Source organism: Cucurbita moschata, unplaced genomic scaffold (genome assembly GCF_002738365.1).
Source record: "Cucurbita moschata cultivar Rifu unplaced genomic scaffold, Cmos_1.0 Cmo_Scf00017, whole genome shotgun sequence".
Lineage (NCBI taxonomy): Eukaryota > Viridiplantae > Streptophyta > Magnoliopsida > Cucurbitales > Cucurbitaceae > Cucurbita > Cucurbita moschata.
The window spans coordinates 309,245-322,107 of record NW_019268533.1 but is presented as its reverse complement, the minus strand read 5'-3'; the positions used below and the strand labels follow the sequence as shown (position 1 = coordinate 322,107).

The following is a 12,863-nucleotide window of genomic DNA, read 5'->3' as shown; positions in this document are numbered from 1 at the left end:
ATTGATATTGATATTGACATTGTTGATTAAACGATTTTTCTATTGGGAGGACCCAAATTTATATGATATTACGTGGCTTATGAAATTAGGAACAAGTTATCATCCTCTCTCAGTTTTTTTTTTCTTTTTCTTTTTTGAAATAAATAAATAATATTAGAGAGAGAGAGAGAGTGGAAAAAATGCATTTCTTTTTCAATCAATAATGAAAGAACAAAATACTCACAACCACTGTTATTGGCAGACATAAATAGTGTTTATTCACAATAATATCAGATGCTGATTGAAAATTTCTTCCTTTAATTAAATTAATAAATACACAAACAATCCATTTATAATTTTTTTTAGAAGGATGGGGTTAATTTTGAGTGAATTATAGTTTAAAAACTTGAATTGGATCTAAAATGTTTAAAATAACAAATTTAGATCACATGTGTAGACAATAAAATACTATCAAATATGTTTGAGAATTCATGGACATGGAAATTTCAAAGTTCATGGTATTATAATAAAAAATAATTTAAATATTAAGTGAATAAAGAAAAAATATGAAAAAGAAAGGCAATGGTGACGTGGAAAAGGTATATAAGATTCTTTTTATACGACTGCTGCAATATAATATTATAAAAATTGGATAAACCAATAATTTCAAATGAATTAAATTATAAGAGTCGTATAAAAAGAACAGTATATTAGCAAGGGAAAAACACAGAGGAATTCAAGAGGAAAGGTACAAAATGTAGAATGGAAACAAGAAGAAGAAGAGTGGATTGATGTATGGTTGCTGCTGCTACTTGTTTTTCTACAATGTGTCACAACAAGATGCTCTGCAATAAAAAACCAGACAGATCTCACATCAACAAAAAAAGGGTTTCATCCTTTTTTAAGTAGCAGACATGTGCATATGCTCTACACATCCAACACAGCATTCAAATTCTTCTCTACTAACTTATGAGCAAATAGACTAGAAAACACATGGCCCAGATATGTCTGTTCTTCCTTGATCCAACTCATCTTTCAACCAACTTCAATTGGGTAAGTTAGTTTTGTGGTTACCAATCACTCACGAGGATGGTTGTTGCTGTATAGTAATCTGAGAGAAACCATGGTCACCAACAACAATTGTTGCACAACATTTATTTCTTGACAAGTTGCTGCTGAAGGAGAGGGGCTTGAGGGTACACCTCCAAACACTGTTGATCCTTTGGAATTTGTGGTGTTTAGAATTGATGAACTTGTGCTGGAGAGTTGCAAAAAGACAGTGGGATTGTTAGGATATGAATGGTGGTAGCAGGAAAGGAAAGGAAAGGAAAGGAAAGCAAATGGAAGCAGTGGATGATGGGGCTTTTACCTAGTGGATGTATACTGACATGCCATTGTACCTGAAAAAAATAGCAAACCAGGCTTTATAGAGACAGAGTCAATCTATGAAGTTTTATGTCGCTAAATATCTACCAGTTGCAGAAAGAAGAATTCCATTACATCCCATTACAGCTTCTTCAATAATTCACGTCACTTTATAGTCCCTACAGACACACCTAACCTTCTTCCTTCACCAACCCAAATCTTCTGGTTATTTAGAAGGAACTCTCTCAGTTAGCATTGCAACAATGTGGGTTCTGTTTCTATGGCTAGACCTCCTCGATTCTTTGGACTAGTTTGGAGAATCAGTTTTTATTGTGAGATCCCACGTCAATTGGGGAGGTGAACGAAACATTATTTATAAGGGTATGGAAACCTCTCTCTAGCAGATACATTTTAAAACCTTGAGGGGAAGCCCGAAAGGGAAAGCTGAAAGAGGACAATGCCCGAAAGGGAAAGCTCAAAGAGGACAATATCTGCTAGCGGTAGGATTTCGATTGTTACAGTTCAGTCTTGTAACATTGAAGTATCTTGACCAAATTGTTAAAAATTTGCCTTATCTTGCTCAGCCCTCCCTTAACCCCCTCCCCAAAAGAAAAAAAGAAAAAGAAAAAGAAAAAGCTCTCCACAAAAGAAAAAAAAAAAAGAAAAAATAAATAAAAGAAAAGGAGAAAGAGTGGTAAACGAACACATTATGATCCAGTTAGGCAACAAAGGAACAACTTGTGAAGGAAGCAACTTACTTGGGTCAGTGCTAGTAATGACAGCAGTCCCACCAAAGTTACAGCTATTTGGAACGGGATTCTTCTGATAGTAGCTATTGAATGCGTAGGAGGCATGATTATGAATGGTGTTTGGGTTGTAACATCTCTGACCAGTTTGAATTGCTGAACAATCAGTACCACCATGGCCACATGCGTAGTCTAGAGCAACTTGCAATGCCGTTTGTGATGCACTTTGACTAGCAATGCACCAACTTGCCCCTGACAACGGTGGAGATGATCTTTTGGGAGATTCCATGGTCGGAGAATATGTGTCCGAGGTTGAAGTTGGATTGAGAAATGGAGTTGATGCAGTGGGATTGGACAGAATTATTGTGGGAACAGTTGTTATAGGGGTGGTGATATCCCTTTGAGTGGTGGAAACTGGGGAACTGAATTTCTGATTCTCATGGTTCAGCTCTCTTGTGTGTCCTGTCATTTTGGATACCAGACTCAAAATTCAAGCTATTTTTTCTCACATTGTTGTCTAAGGAACAATAATAAACTCATCTTCCTGAACTTGGAAATGGAACAAAACAAAATAAAACCTTCATGAAGACACAAAAAAACTCAGTTGAAATTCACCATCATTAGAATAACAAGTGCAGTGAAATAACAGTTGATGAAAGTTCATATTAGCCTGTAAAAATCTAGCAAGCCCTGTGGACGCTTGTTTGAGCATATCATATAAAGATTCCAGAGCAAACATGAGTGAAACTTCTAATATCTGATTGTTTACTCTAAATTATCTTTGTCATAAGATTCAGAGTCAACAAGATCAAAATTGTTTACTTACTACATCTTGAATTTAAAAAGTAGTTTAAATTTCAGTAATAATCACAATCAACATCTCAGAACAGTTATTCTTAGGAGACCCAAATGAGAAATATTTGTAAGAGATGAATATTAAACGATAAACACGGCCATAAGGAAAAAAAGTACAAATTTGAATAATACGCAGAGAAAAAATTAATAGGCATTTAAGGTTGTGTAGCAGACAGTTAAGATAGAAGAACAGGTACATGCTTTGTCTGTAGAAACGAAAGAAAATTCAATTGGAATGAACTAAATGCCTAGAATAGAAATATTTAAGTAGACGTTTGATCATCATATATACTCCAAATGTAGAGAAGAAATGAATAATCAGTCACCTGGACAGAGAAAATGAGCAAGAATGAGGAATATGAGGCTTTGTATGAGCCATTCCTGGGTCAGTCCTCCTGTTCTTCTTCTAATGATCGGGCTGTTCCTCATCCTCCCACTTGTAGGTGTTAGTTCCTTAATTACTAGAGTTTCCTACTTTTGTCCTGGTTTAAATATAGAGAGTTGGGCATGAAAAGATGATATGATATTGTTGAGTGGCATCATTACCTTGTCCGAAAGTTGAAGACTTTACACTCCTTGTCCTGTAAAATATCCATTTCGAAAGTACCAAGTGCTCCCTTTTTCTTTGGGTGGAGAGAGAGAGAGAGTAGACATAGGGTGTAGGGGGCGAGCAAATGACAAACAGAGGAAGGAAAAGAGAGGGAAATGGGGGAAGCCCGAGGATAGTTAACAAAAAGAAAGATATGATTGAAATTTAGTTCTTTAATGTGGGCTGCTTACTGATAATTGTTGTTGTAATGATGGTAATGATATGTTTTCTTTTCCCTTCTCCTTTCTGGCCACTCCAGCATGTATCCATTAAAAATGGGATAATCTTTTTCCTGCCTAATTATTTCCTTCTGATCCCACAATCTTGACTAACTACAGCGCAGTTGATTAAAGGGAAATCCTAATTTGGAGGACAGTGGGTCACCACAGAATCTTTCAAGTAACTATCCCTTGTCAAATATACAACAAGTCCAAGGTAGTTGAAGGAAATTCAGTTGGAAGATCATCAATCCTGACAAGAATGTTCATATACATATGTATAAAACTGCCTTTGATACACTCAAAGCAGCCCAAATCCCAAACATTAACTAAAGAAAGCTATTAAGGATATGCATAATCTTGAGATCCAACCAGAGCATGAATATTGTAAACAGAACCCATGTAGAAAAAGCACCGCACATTTTGAATGGAAGTCCTCAATTCAGGTCCAGTCCAGGCCAAAAGTTTCCAAACAAAAAATGGTGAATGTGAAAATGATTATAAAGTGGACAGTCTGAAAGTGAATCCTAAGCCTGCTGTTTGCACTATAGACGGATTAGAAAGTAACAATACCGATGGCCCATGTGTATGATGACTTCTTTTTTTGGGTGGATGGTGGCCCCGCCTTAGATTGGAATTGGATGACGGAGTTTCTGCCATGGCCACACCACTGGAAAGTTCAACACCTTCTTCAGCTACTTCGTGAGTTCTGTGAGGTAAAAACTAAAACCTGAGAATCAAAAGTGAAAAAATATGTAAATTTTTGTGGGCTCCCTTCACATATTTGGTCTTTCGGCAAATGGGAAATTCTAATCCTTTTTCTTGGAATACCGTACGAAGAGGCTTCTCTCAAAGCTTAAACCCTGAAATTGCTCTCTTTTCATCGACATGTTGGTTTCTTCACAAGTAGAACCCCAAAAATTGACTTATCCATCAGTTTTCAAGACGTGCCCATGATGGAGCTTAGCCTCATAGGAAAACACTAAAGCTAGGCCTTCAGTTCGATTCATTTAACAGAAACACACTTCTGTAAATGTATGCTAATGGCGGCTTTCTATAAAGCACGTCGAATCTTAAACAAGAAATGGAATTCGATGGCGTTGCATGAAACTCCATGATTATGGGTGTGGCTAAATGTGGGGAAATTGGTGAGTCGAGGAAAGCTGTTCGATAAAATGCCTATTAGAAACCCGATCTCTTGGAATTCTATGATTGGTGGGTATGTTAGAAATGGGATGTTCAAAGAAGCTCTCAAGCTGTTTGTCAAAATGCAAGAAGAGAGAATCCAGCCTAGTGAGTTTACTATGGTGAGCTTGTTAAATGCTTCAACTCAAATTGGAGCACTTTCGGCAAGGGGAATGGATAACGAGTACATAAAGAAGAACAATTTAGAGTTGAGTGCCAATGTAGCAACAGCGATCATAGACATGTACAGCAAATGTGGTAGCATAGGGAAGGCCCTTCAGGTGTTTGAGAAAATGCCCAACAGAGGATATTTAGTTGGAACTCCACGATCTTTGGCCTGGCAGTGAATGGCTGCGAAAAGGAAGTAGTCTCAAACCAGATTCTGTTAGCTTTATGGAGAACGAAGGCAGCGGATTTTTCTCACTGACAAAAAACACATACAGAATTGATGCATCAACAAAACACTACAATTTAACGGTGGACATGTTCAGCCGAGCTGGGTTTCTTGAAGAAGCAGAGCAGCTCCTAAAAACCATGCCAATTAAGGCAGATGCAATCATACGAGGGGTCACAGTTCGTAGAACATATGGGAACACAGAGATGGTGAAGTGGGCAGCAGAAAAAGTTAATGAATGGGTTATGTTCTTATGGAGGATGTTCATGCTTGACGATGAAGGCCTGACGGAAGCGCAGGCAGAGTTTACCGGTACGATTAGGCCTGACATTTTGGCCCAAACGTTGCCTTGGGCTCGAACTGTAAGGAAGCATAGACAACTGGGCCTGGAATTTCAGCCCAAATGTTGTCCTGGGCTGGAAGTCAAGGAAGTTGGACAATTGGGCCTAAGATTTCAGCCCAAATAATTGGGCTAGGGCTGCCCAGTTCCCACACACGCACGCTCTTCTCACGTGTGCTCCTTCTATCTTCAATTCGAATTTCTAAATTCTATAGCAGCAGCCTCTCCTCTATGTAGAGGGAAAGAAGTAAGGTTTCAGAAGCATTAGGTTGGGTTCGGTTTGGATTGAGTGGCTTCTTGAAGTAATGACCGGTCGGTTCTCCAGTTCAATGGGAAATTTTCGGGTCAGATCGAACCGCACCGGTTATATATATATATATTTAAGGGTTTTACGTGCATTCAATCGTTCTCTTCTCCCCGCCTGGTCGCCGTGCCACTCGCCCTCGTTCGTCGTTGCCTCCTCTTCTCCCGTTCTCCCCTTGACTCGCCGTCGTTCCTCGTCTCTTCATATCAGACTTCAACCTTCAGCCGACCGTCGCCATCGCCTCAAAACTTTTTACTCTTCTTCCTCTGCAGTCAGCCACCGTCCACTGCCAGCGCCGGTAACATTTACTCTCCTCAAAATTTCTTTTTGATCTTTTAGCTTAAGTCTTTCCTGTACCCAATGATTTAAGTAGTCACAAGGTTTGTTGGTTTTTGTATTGTACAGATACTTGGGGTTTGGTCGAAACTTTGTCCAGCATTTTTATTTATTGTGTTCACTGTTAGTGTTTATGCATTTTGTGTTGGGAATGGTTTCAGATAGCTCGGTTTTCATTATTTTTGAAGCTCAATCAACGAAACAACAAAGAAAGTGAAGCCAAGTAGAGGACTACAATGTCTCTGTTCTTCCGCTTTTGCTCAGGACCTCCCCACAAGTGCCGACAGCAAAGCCACGTATTTCAGATAAGCCTTCGAACATATGTAGACGGCACAATTAAATGGGTTCGAGATCGTGGTCTTGATCATGCTGTTGAGAGAGAGAAGAACCTTCTGCCGGTGATGAATATAAAGAATTTTATAAAATCAGAGCCGTCCAAGTCTGTTCCAGTTTCCATCATAACTCAGAAAAGGGAAGTTCTAAGGATTCCGACGCGTCCCATTGATTTGATCAGAAAATATCCCACCATTTTTGAAGAATTTCTCCCTGGAGGCATTGGCATTCAACCTCATGTCCGGCTAACTTCTCAGGTCCTTGAACTTGATGCTGAAGAGCAGTTAACGTATCAAAGTGAAATTTGTCGACAACAAGCTGCAGATCGACTTGTGAAGCTCTTGATGCTATCGAGAGTCCATAAAATACCTTTAAGTATCATTGATCAATTGAAATGGGAGCTGGGTCTTCCCAAAGATTATGTTCAAAGTATAGTTCCTGAGTTTCCGGATTACTTCAAAGTTGTAGGACACCAAAATTTTGCATCTGGATGGGGCACTATGCAAGCGTTGGAATTGGTATGTTGGAACAATGAATTGGCCACTTCAGTTTTAGAGAAGATGGCCGCAAAAGGAAAACCCGGCAGCACATCGAAGGGAATGCCTATTACTTTTCCTATGAAATACTCAAACGGGTTTGAGATGGACAAGAAGTTCAAGAAGTGGGTGGATGAGTGGCAAAAGCTACCTTACATTTCTCCCTACATAAATGCAACACATCTCCCTCCAAATAGCGATGAATCTGATAAGTGGTCTGTTGCGATTTTACACGAGTTTCTTCATATGCTTGTCACGAAGAAGACCGAGAAGGAAACTGTATTGGGGATAGGAGAGTACTTTGGCCTTCGGTCAAGGTTTAAGAGAGCATTGCTTCACCATCCAGGGATATTCTATCTATCGAGTAAGGCTGGAACCTACACAGTTGTCTTGAAAGAAGCGTATAAGAGGGGTTCGGTAATTGAGAGTAGCCCCTTGATGATCATTAGAAACAAGTATCTTCACCTTATGAACACAGTGAAGGAAGACAGTAAAACCACTAGCGAGCATAAGAGTACTCGCCAACAGAAGCAAGAACAGAAAGAAGGGTCAGATGATGGATCTGGGAAACAGAATGAAGCTGAATTATTCAACTCTGATGATGAAGATGAAGATGAAGAGGAAGACCAAGGTGAAGATGAAAATGCTAGTAGTAATCAAAACATTCAGGCTGATCGAAAAGAGGATGGACGTAATAAGAGACATGTTGATCTCAAAGAAAATTCTGTTAGAGACAGGATGCGATCATCAAAGAGAAGGAACTTGAGTGCGAAAAGACCTTCTAGGGATAGGGATGCTAAAAGAGAGAGGTCAAATATGAGTAAGAGATCTTCAGTGAGGACAAAGGTTTAGCGTAGTTTTGCTCGAGCAATAGGCACAATATCATTGGAAGTGCAAGCCTCCTGGAACTGGCCTTCGAAAGTTCTTTTTGGTAGGAAAGTTAACATCCAAATCTATTTTATATATTGGAGTGGAGAGAAGTGAAGCTCCTGATGTGGCGGTACAAGATGACTACTTGTTTGCCCGTTGTATCTACCAGGATAGAGCATTACTGCCCAAAATTGTTGTACTTAAATTTTTTTTTTATTTCCTTTTCATTATTTACAATTGGTTGGTATTTTGAGGAAAGATTTGATTCGCCAATTTCCTTCACCTTGGATTGGTAAGCTGTACTCAATTAACTAGGCTTGATTGGTTAACTATATCTCCCAAGTGTGCATAGAAAATAGGCAACAAAATTGCATTTCCTTGAACTCTTTGAAAACATTGGGTTCTCCATATGAAAGGTATCTCGCATCAAGCGACCAAAAACTAGAAACATAGTTTACGAATACACAAGAAACAAGTGCTCCAAAGCCAAGTATTACCTGATGTTCGCATTTGCCAACTTGAAACTTGAGATTCTGTCAACATAAACAGTGGAATAACCTTATTAGATTGCCAGCAATTTCAGATTTCATGTCGAATCCCCACCCTTTAAACAGGGTGAAAGTTCAATGATGATCGAAATGTTGTGTTTTTTTTTTAATGGGGGTGGTGAAGAATAGATTACCTCTTTCTGATAAGCCGGATGCTATCTTGAAGTTCCACTATTTGCTGCACTCTTAAATTTTTTTGTTTATCCTCACCATCTAATAGAACTGTTGAAGCCCTCAGCACGGTGTTGAGTTCATCTTCAATTATGTTTAGCTGTTTGTCCAAGTTTTCCATGAAGTCCTCATAAGATGATGCTCCCTTTAAACAGATTACCATTTCATCTTCACTCCCTAAATCAGAGCATGTAAGGGCCTCTTGCTCTCCGTCATTATCCACGATTGCACGATCCTCTGCATTAGGCTGCAAATCTTGATTTTCTGGAAGATTTACATCTTTACACTCAATATCAGTTTCATCTGAATCTTCTGCAGCTTCCTGCTCTGAAGAGGCAATTCGAACTGGGCTTGACCCATCTTCAGTGGTCATTGTCAGATCCGAATCAATATTCCCGATTAGCTGACTCTCTTTTATGTATATTGCCTAAGAAAACCGAGTAGTTGCTATTTCATTGCTAAAACTGAAGAGCAGATTCTTGGATAATATGAACCAGATTAGAAAACTAATTTAACAGAAACAAAAGGGTGAGTGTAGGAAACAGAACTGCCAGGGCTGCTATTACCAAAAAACCTCCACTTGCGATCACACCCTCCCTTTTTAAGATCTATGAGGTAAATTTCCAGGCTGCTGTATCCATGGCCAAAATGTACTCATTCTTTCACAAGCTGTACAAAAAGAGCGCTAGCAATGCACCAAATGAATTGAATACTACGACTATCACTAGTAGCATTGCCGTGTATGTCCTTATCATGTATAGTCAATCATCTTCACTAAGAGAACCTCGTCACAAAGATCCCCATTAAATTATCCCCCTCCAAATGCAAGCAACTGATAGTTTTCGTCGTTTTTTCGTGCATTAAAACAAAACCAGCCATGGTATGCTACCATAGTATTACAAGCATTACTTTTCTTTTGTGCTTTTGCCCACATAAACCCCTTTTGAAATTATCCTTGGTCAAGAACTCTATAGGAGTCCACGCCGCATGCTTCTTGGCCAAAGTGGAGTACCTAGTGAGTTCTGTTTTATCATTTGACAACCCTTTGCAACGCTTCAACGACATGAATGATATCACAAACGGACTAACTGGAATATATAAGTCCAGTAACTGAACATATAGGACATTGCAGTAACTAAAAGCTCCACCAGATTAGTGCGTAAATACGAGTAAGACATTAAGCTTTGCTTATTACTTTATTTTACCTCATTAAGCTTTGCTGACAGTTCATCAAACAGCTTGATTCGACTCTTTGACTTCTCCAACGCTTGCACTACCTTCTTCTTCTGGAAAAGCAGATCTCTCGCGTCATCTTCCTTCCCTGTTCGTACGCTAATAGCAGCCTGCCGCCGTAGCTTCTCAGCAGCCTCAGACAATCTCAAAAGTCTCATTCTCGCATTGTTTGCTATATTAACCACAATTTCATTCCAAAAACAGGTCATTGAGACAGATAACAATAATTGTAAGGGTATTGGAGCGAAAAATCAGGTAAATTAAATTTCGCGGCAGAAAAGAATAATGCACGACAGCCATTGCCATTTCCCAATTCAACAATCCAACACACAACTCGCAAATCAAAAACTTATTAACAAGAAACCAAAAGAAATGAGACTGGAATAAGCATCTAATTTGGCTAAGATTATAGGAAGTAATTGCAGTAGTAGCGCAGGCAAAAGAACGCACACAGACCTTTGGTTCTTGTGCTGTCTGCTTCAGAATGAAGGTGACTGAGCTCCTCGCGTAGCCGTTCGGTGCTGATATTGGAAGAGGCACGTATCGGCTTCAACAGAGGCCGGAAAGGAACAACCTTAGCCACGGCTGCTGCAGAGTTCAATATCATCTCCGTTTCTCGTTCCGACCTCCTGAATGCTTGCAGTTGCAGGCCAATTCTTTCCGAAACAACATTAAATTTTTGGAAGAAAATAATTAAAAAATAAAAATAAAGCCCGACAAAATGAAAGCCCATGGATCAGAAAAAGGCCCAAACTTGGACCGCCCACAGTCTACATTATGTGACCCATTCGAATTTGCACGGCCCATGATAAAATTTTATGCCCCATCATTTCCAAATTATTATAAATAATTATTTTAGTTTTTTTTTCTTTAAGTCAGCATTATTTCATCTTCACATTTCACGACATAAGAGCTTAACACAACCATTAATTACTCGAAACCATAGTTTAAAATTCGATAGAAATATGGAGATCTCAATTTTACAGAATCTGGATACAATAATAGAAATATCATATTTACGTAAGTTATTTTTATCGGTCGGAGTTTGTTTAGGAAAGGTCCTTTTAGGATTTGGTAGAATGAGGGCATCATGCGTTGGGGCCACAGCGAGGCCCATGATGTGATCCATACCAACCTAACCAACAAAATTGACTCCAAAACGCTGTTATGATGTAATGGTGAATCGAGCTATGGAATACACTAAGCCACAGAATCAGAATCAGAGCCCATTTTGTTATCCCCCCCAAACTAAACTTTGGTTTGAAAAAGAAAAGGCAAACAAATTAAGGCCTAAAAAAGCAGCCTATGTCACAGGGTCAACTATGTCCAATAAAATTTAGCTTTTTTGACTATTCTCGTCCCAACAAAACTAACTCTCTCTATTTCTTTAATCTCTATCGTAATTTATTAAAATTTCTTGATTGGCGGAACCATAGCTCTCATTTCCTTCATTTTTCTATAGGCATCATTATGCATTCATTGAAATTAAAGCTTTTAATACATTGTACTTATATATATATAGATATTATAATTTCATTTCTTTTCCCCTTGTTGCTCCCAACGCTTTCATACTTGATCACAACACTCATAATTCAAATAATACTTATTTAAAATATATATATGGGCAAAAATTGTATAAAATTAGAGATTGGAATGTGTCAACTTCAACAAGTTTGACCGAGTCAAACTTGTTATTCTCCCATTATATTTTATTTTATTAATAAAATTAAAAATCCTGGATATTTTCTCTCACCTAAGGATTCTTCGTATTAGCTGGGATTATGTCGTTGCTAATATAAGAAATTCGAAAATTTTAAATATGTTCCATGTTTACACACATTTTGTTGACGTCTTTTTGTTTTGTTTATAAAAAAACAAATAAATTTACGGAAAGGGTATACCAAAAATGTCAACTAAATCAACCTACATATATTAAATTAAACTCTTAACTTAGGTAAAACTGTAAAATTTTGGAATTTTGGAATGTAATAACCAAATGAAAAAATTAATGGGGACTTTGGTTAATGTCGGATTTGCCCCCATAGGGGAAAGGCAAAATACAAAATGTGATTTATATTATCATTACATTTGTTGAACTCGAATTAGGGTGCTAAATATGAAAGGAAGAAACATAATCTAACAATAATATTGTGAACAGTTGATTAGGTCTATTTAGACACGTCTAATCAAAGTCAACTTGATTAGGAACCCTTCTTTCTTATCCCTCTTTTTCCTTCCTTCTTTTCATGTTTGGTTTAACTTAAAATATTATAAATCGTAAATCTCGGGGTTCCAATATTTTCTTTAGTCCTCACAATCATTTATTTTGTCACACATATGTACATAACTTTATATACACATATGTACTAAATAAATATATATTTAAAAAGAAAAAGAAAAAAGGTTTAAATCACGGGGAGAGAATAATGGGAATTAGGGTTTTGATGACTTCTGAAATGACGTCAGGGTTTGATCACCACCACCACATAGCGTCTTCCCACGTGCCGGAACAACGGTCAAACGCCGGTGCCGGTTTTCTCACACGTGGCGTCGTGTCAGAAGGAATGGGTAGGGTTATCAATACATTATAAGCTGGAATTGTTGACTACTAATGACTGCGACTCGTAAATTAAGTTTTTTCTTCTTCTTTTTTTTACTGCAATTACTTTGTAGATAGTTGAGATTAAATTAATGGAATTGCTGTGTTTTTTAACTGCTGATAAATTGACCCAGTTAAAAAAAATAAAAGAGCCGATATTTTCTAGATCTAAAATATTTAATTATTTAAATAATTTAACATTAATTTTTTAAAAGGCCTGTCAATTCATGTGCAATGAATTAACAAAGAAAAAAAACAAAAG

General features: G+C 37.9%; 4 protein-coding genes across 4 annotated transcripts; 2 read left to right on the top strand and 2 right to left on the bottom strand.

Annotated features, from left to right (window-relative positions):
• Positions 1-739: 739 nt before the first annotated feature.
• On the bottom strand, positions 740-10,655 carry LOC111455192. The gene is made up of 8 exons (XM_023096760.1): positions 10,459-10,655; positions 9,975-10,174; positions 8,733-9,196; positions 8,548-8,583; positions 3,272-4,482; positions 2,103-2,552; positions 1,349-1,379; positions 740-1,237 (listed from the first exon to the last, which is right to left on the bottom strand). The coding sequence occupies exons 1-5, from the start codon at positions 10,607-10,609 to the stop codon at positions 4,476-4,478; spliced, it is 858 nt and encodes a 285-aa protein (XP_022952528.1). The 5' UTR covers positions 10,610-10,655; the 3' UTR covers positions 740-1,237; positions 1,349-1,379; positions 2,103-2,552; positions 3,272-4,475.
• On the bottom strand, positions 1,345-2,559 carry LOC111455506 (major pollen allergen Ole e 10-like). Its single transcript, XM_023097223.1, has 2 exons — positions 2,103-2,559; positions 1,345-1,379 (listed from the first exon to the last, which is right to left on the bottom strand). Exons 1-2 carry the CDS (start codon positions 2,557-2,559, stop codon positions 1,345-1,347), a joined length of 492 nt encoding a protein of 163 aa, XP_022952991.1.
• Positions 5,248-5,859, top strand: LOC111455193 (pentatricopeptide repeat-containing protein At2g22410, mitochondrial-like). The gene has a single exon (XM_023096762.1). It carries the CDS (start codon positions 5,331-5,333, stop codon positions 5,796-5,798), a length of 468 nt encoding a protein of 155 aa, XP_022952530.1. The 5' UTR covers positions 5,248-5,330; the 3' UTR covers positions 5,799-5,859.
• Positions 6,063-8,319, top strand: LOC111455191 (protein ROOT PRIMORDIUM DEFECTIVE 1). Its single transcript, XM_023096759.1, has 2 exons — positions 6,063-6,273; positions 6,473-8,319. The coding sequence occupies exon 2, from the start codon at positions 6,548-6,550 to the stop codon at positions 8,030-8,032; it is 1,485 nt and encodes a 494-aa protein (XP_022952527.1). The 5' UTR covers positions 6,063-6,273; positions 6,473-6,547; the 3' UTR covers positions 8,033-8,319.
• Positions 10,656-12,863: the final 2,208 nt, after the last annotated feature.

Excerpts from the sequence above, each read along its gene's own strand:
- LOC111455506 (XM_023097223.1), bottom strand. The coding sequence starts at position 2,559 with ATGACAGGACACACAAGAGAGCTGAACCATGAGAATCAGAAATTCAGT. Across the intron at positions 1,380-2,102 it reads CATTACTAGCACTGACCCAA|GTACAATGGCATGTCAGTAT; the intron begins GTAAGTTGCTTC and ends TATTTTTTTCAG.
- LOC111455191 (XM_023096759.1), top strand. The coding sequence starts at position 6,548 with ATGTCTCTGTTCTTCCGCTTTTGCTCAGGACCTCCCCACAAGTGCCGA.
- LOC111455192 (XM_023096760.1), bottom strand. The coding sequence starts at position 10,609 with ATGATATTGAACTCTGCAGCAGCCGTGGCTAAGGTTGTTCCTTTCCGG. Across the intron at positions 10,175-10,458 it reads AGACAGCACAAGAACCAAAG|CAAACAATGCGAGAATGAGA; the intron begins GTCTGTGTGCGT and ends TGGTTAATATAG. Across the intron at positions 9,197-9,974 it reads TGTCAGCAAAGCTTAATGAG|GCAATATACATAAAAGAGAG; the intron begins GTAAAATAAAGT and ends CGGTTTTCTTAG.
- LOC111455193 (XM_023096762.1), top strand. The coding sequence starts at position 5,331 with ATGGAGAACGAAGGCAGCGGATTTTTCTCACTGACAAAAAACACATAC.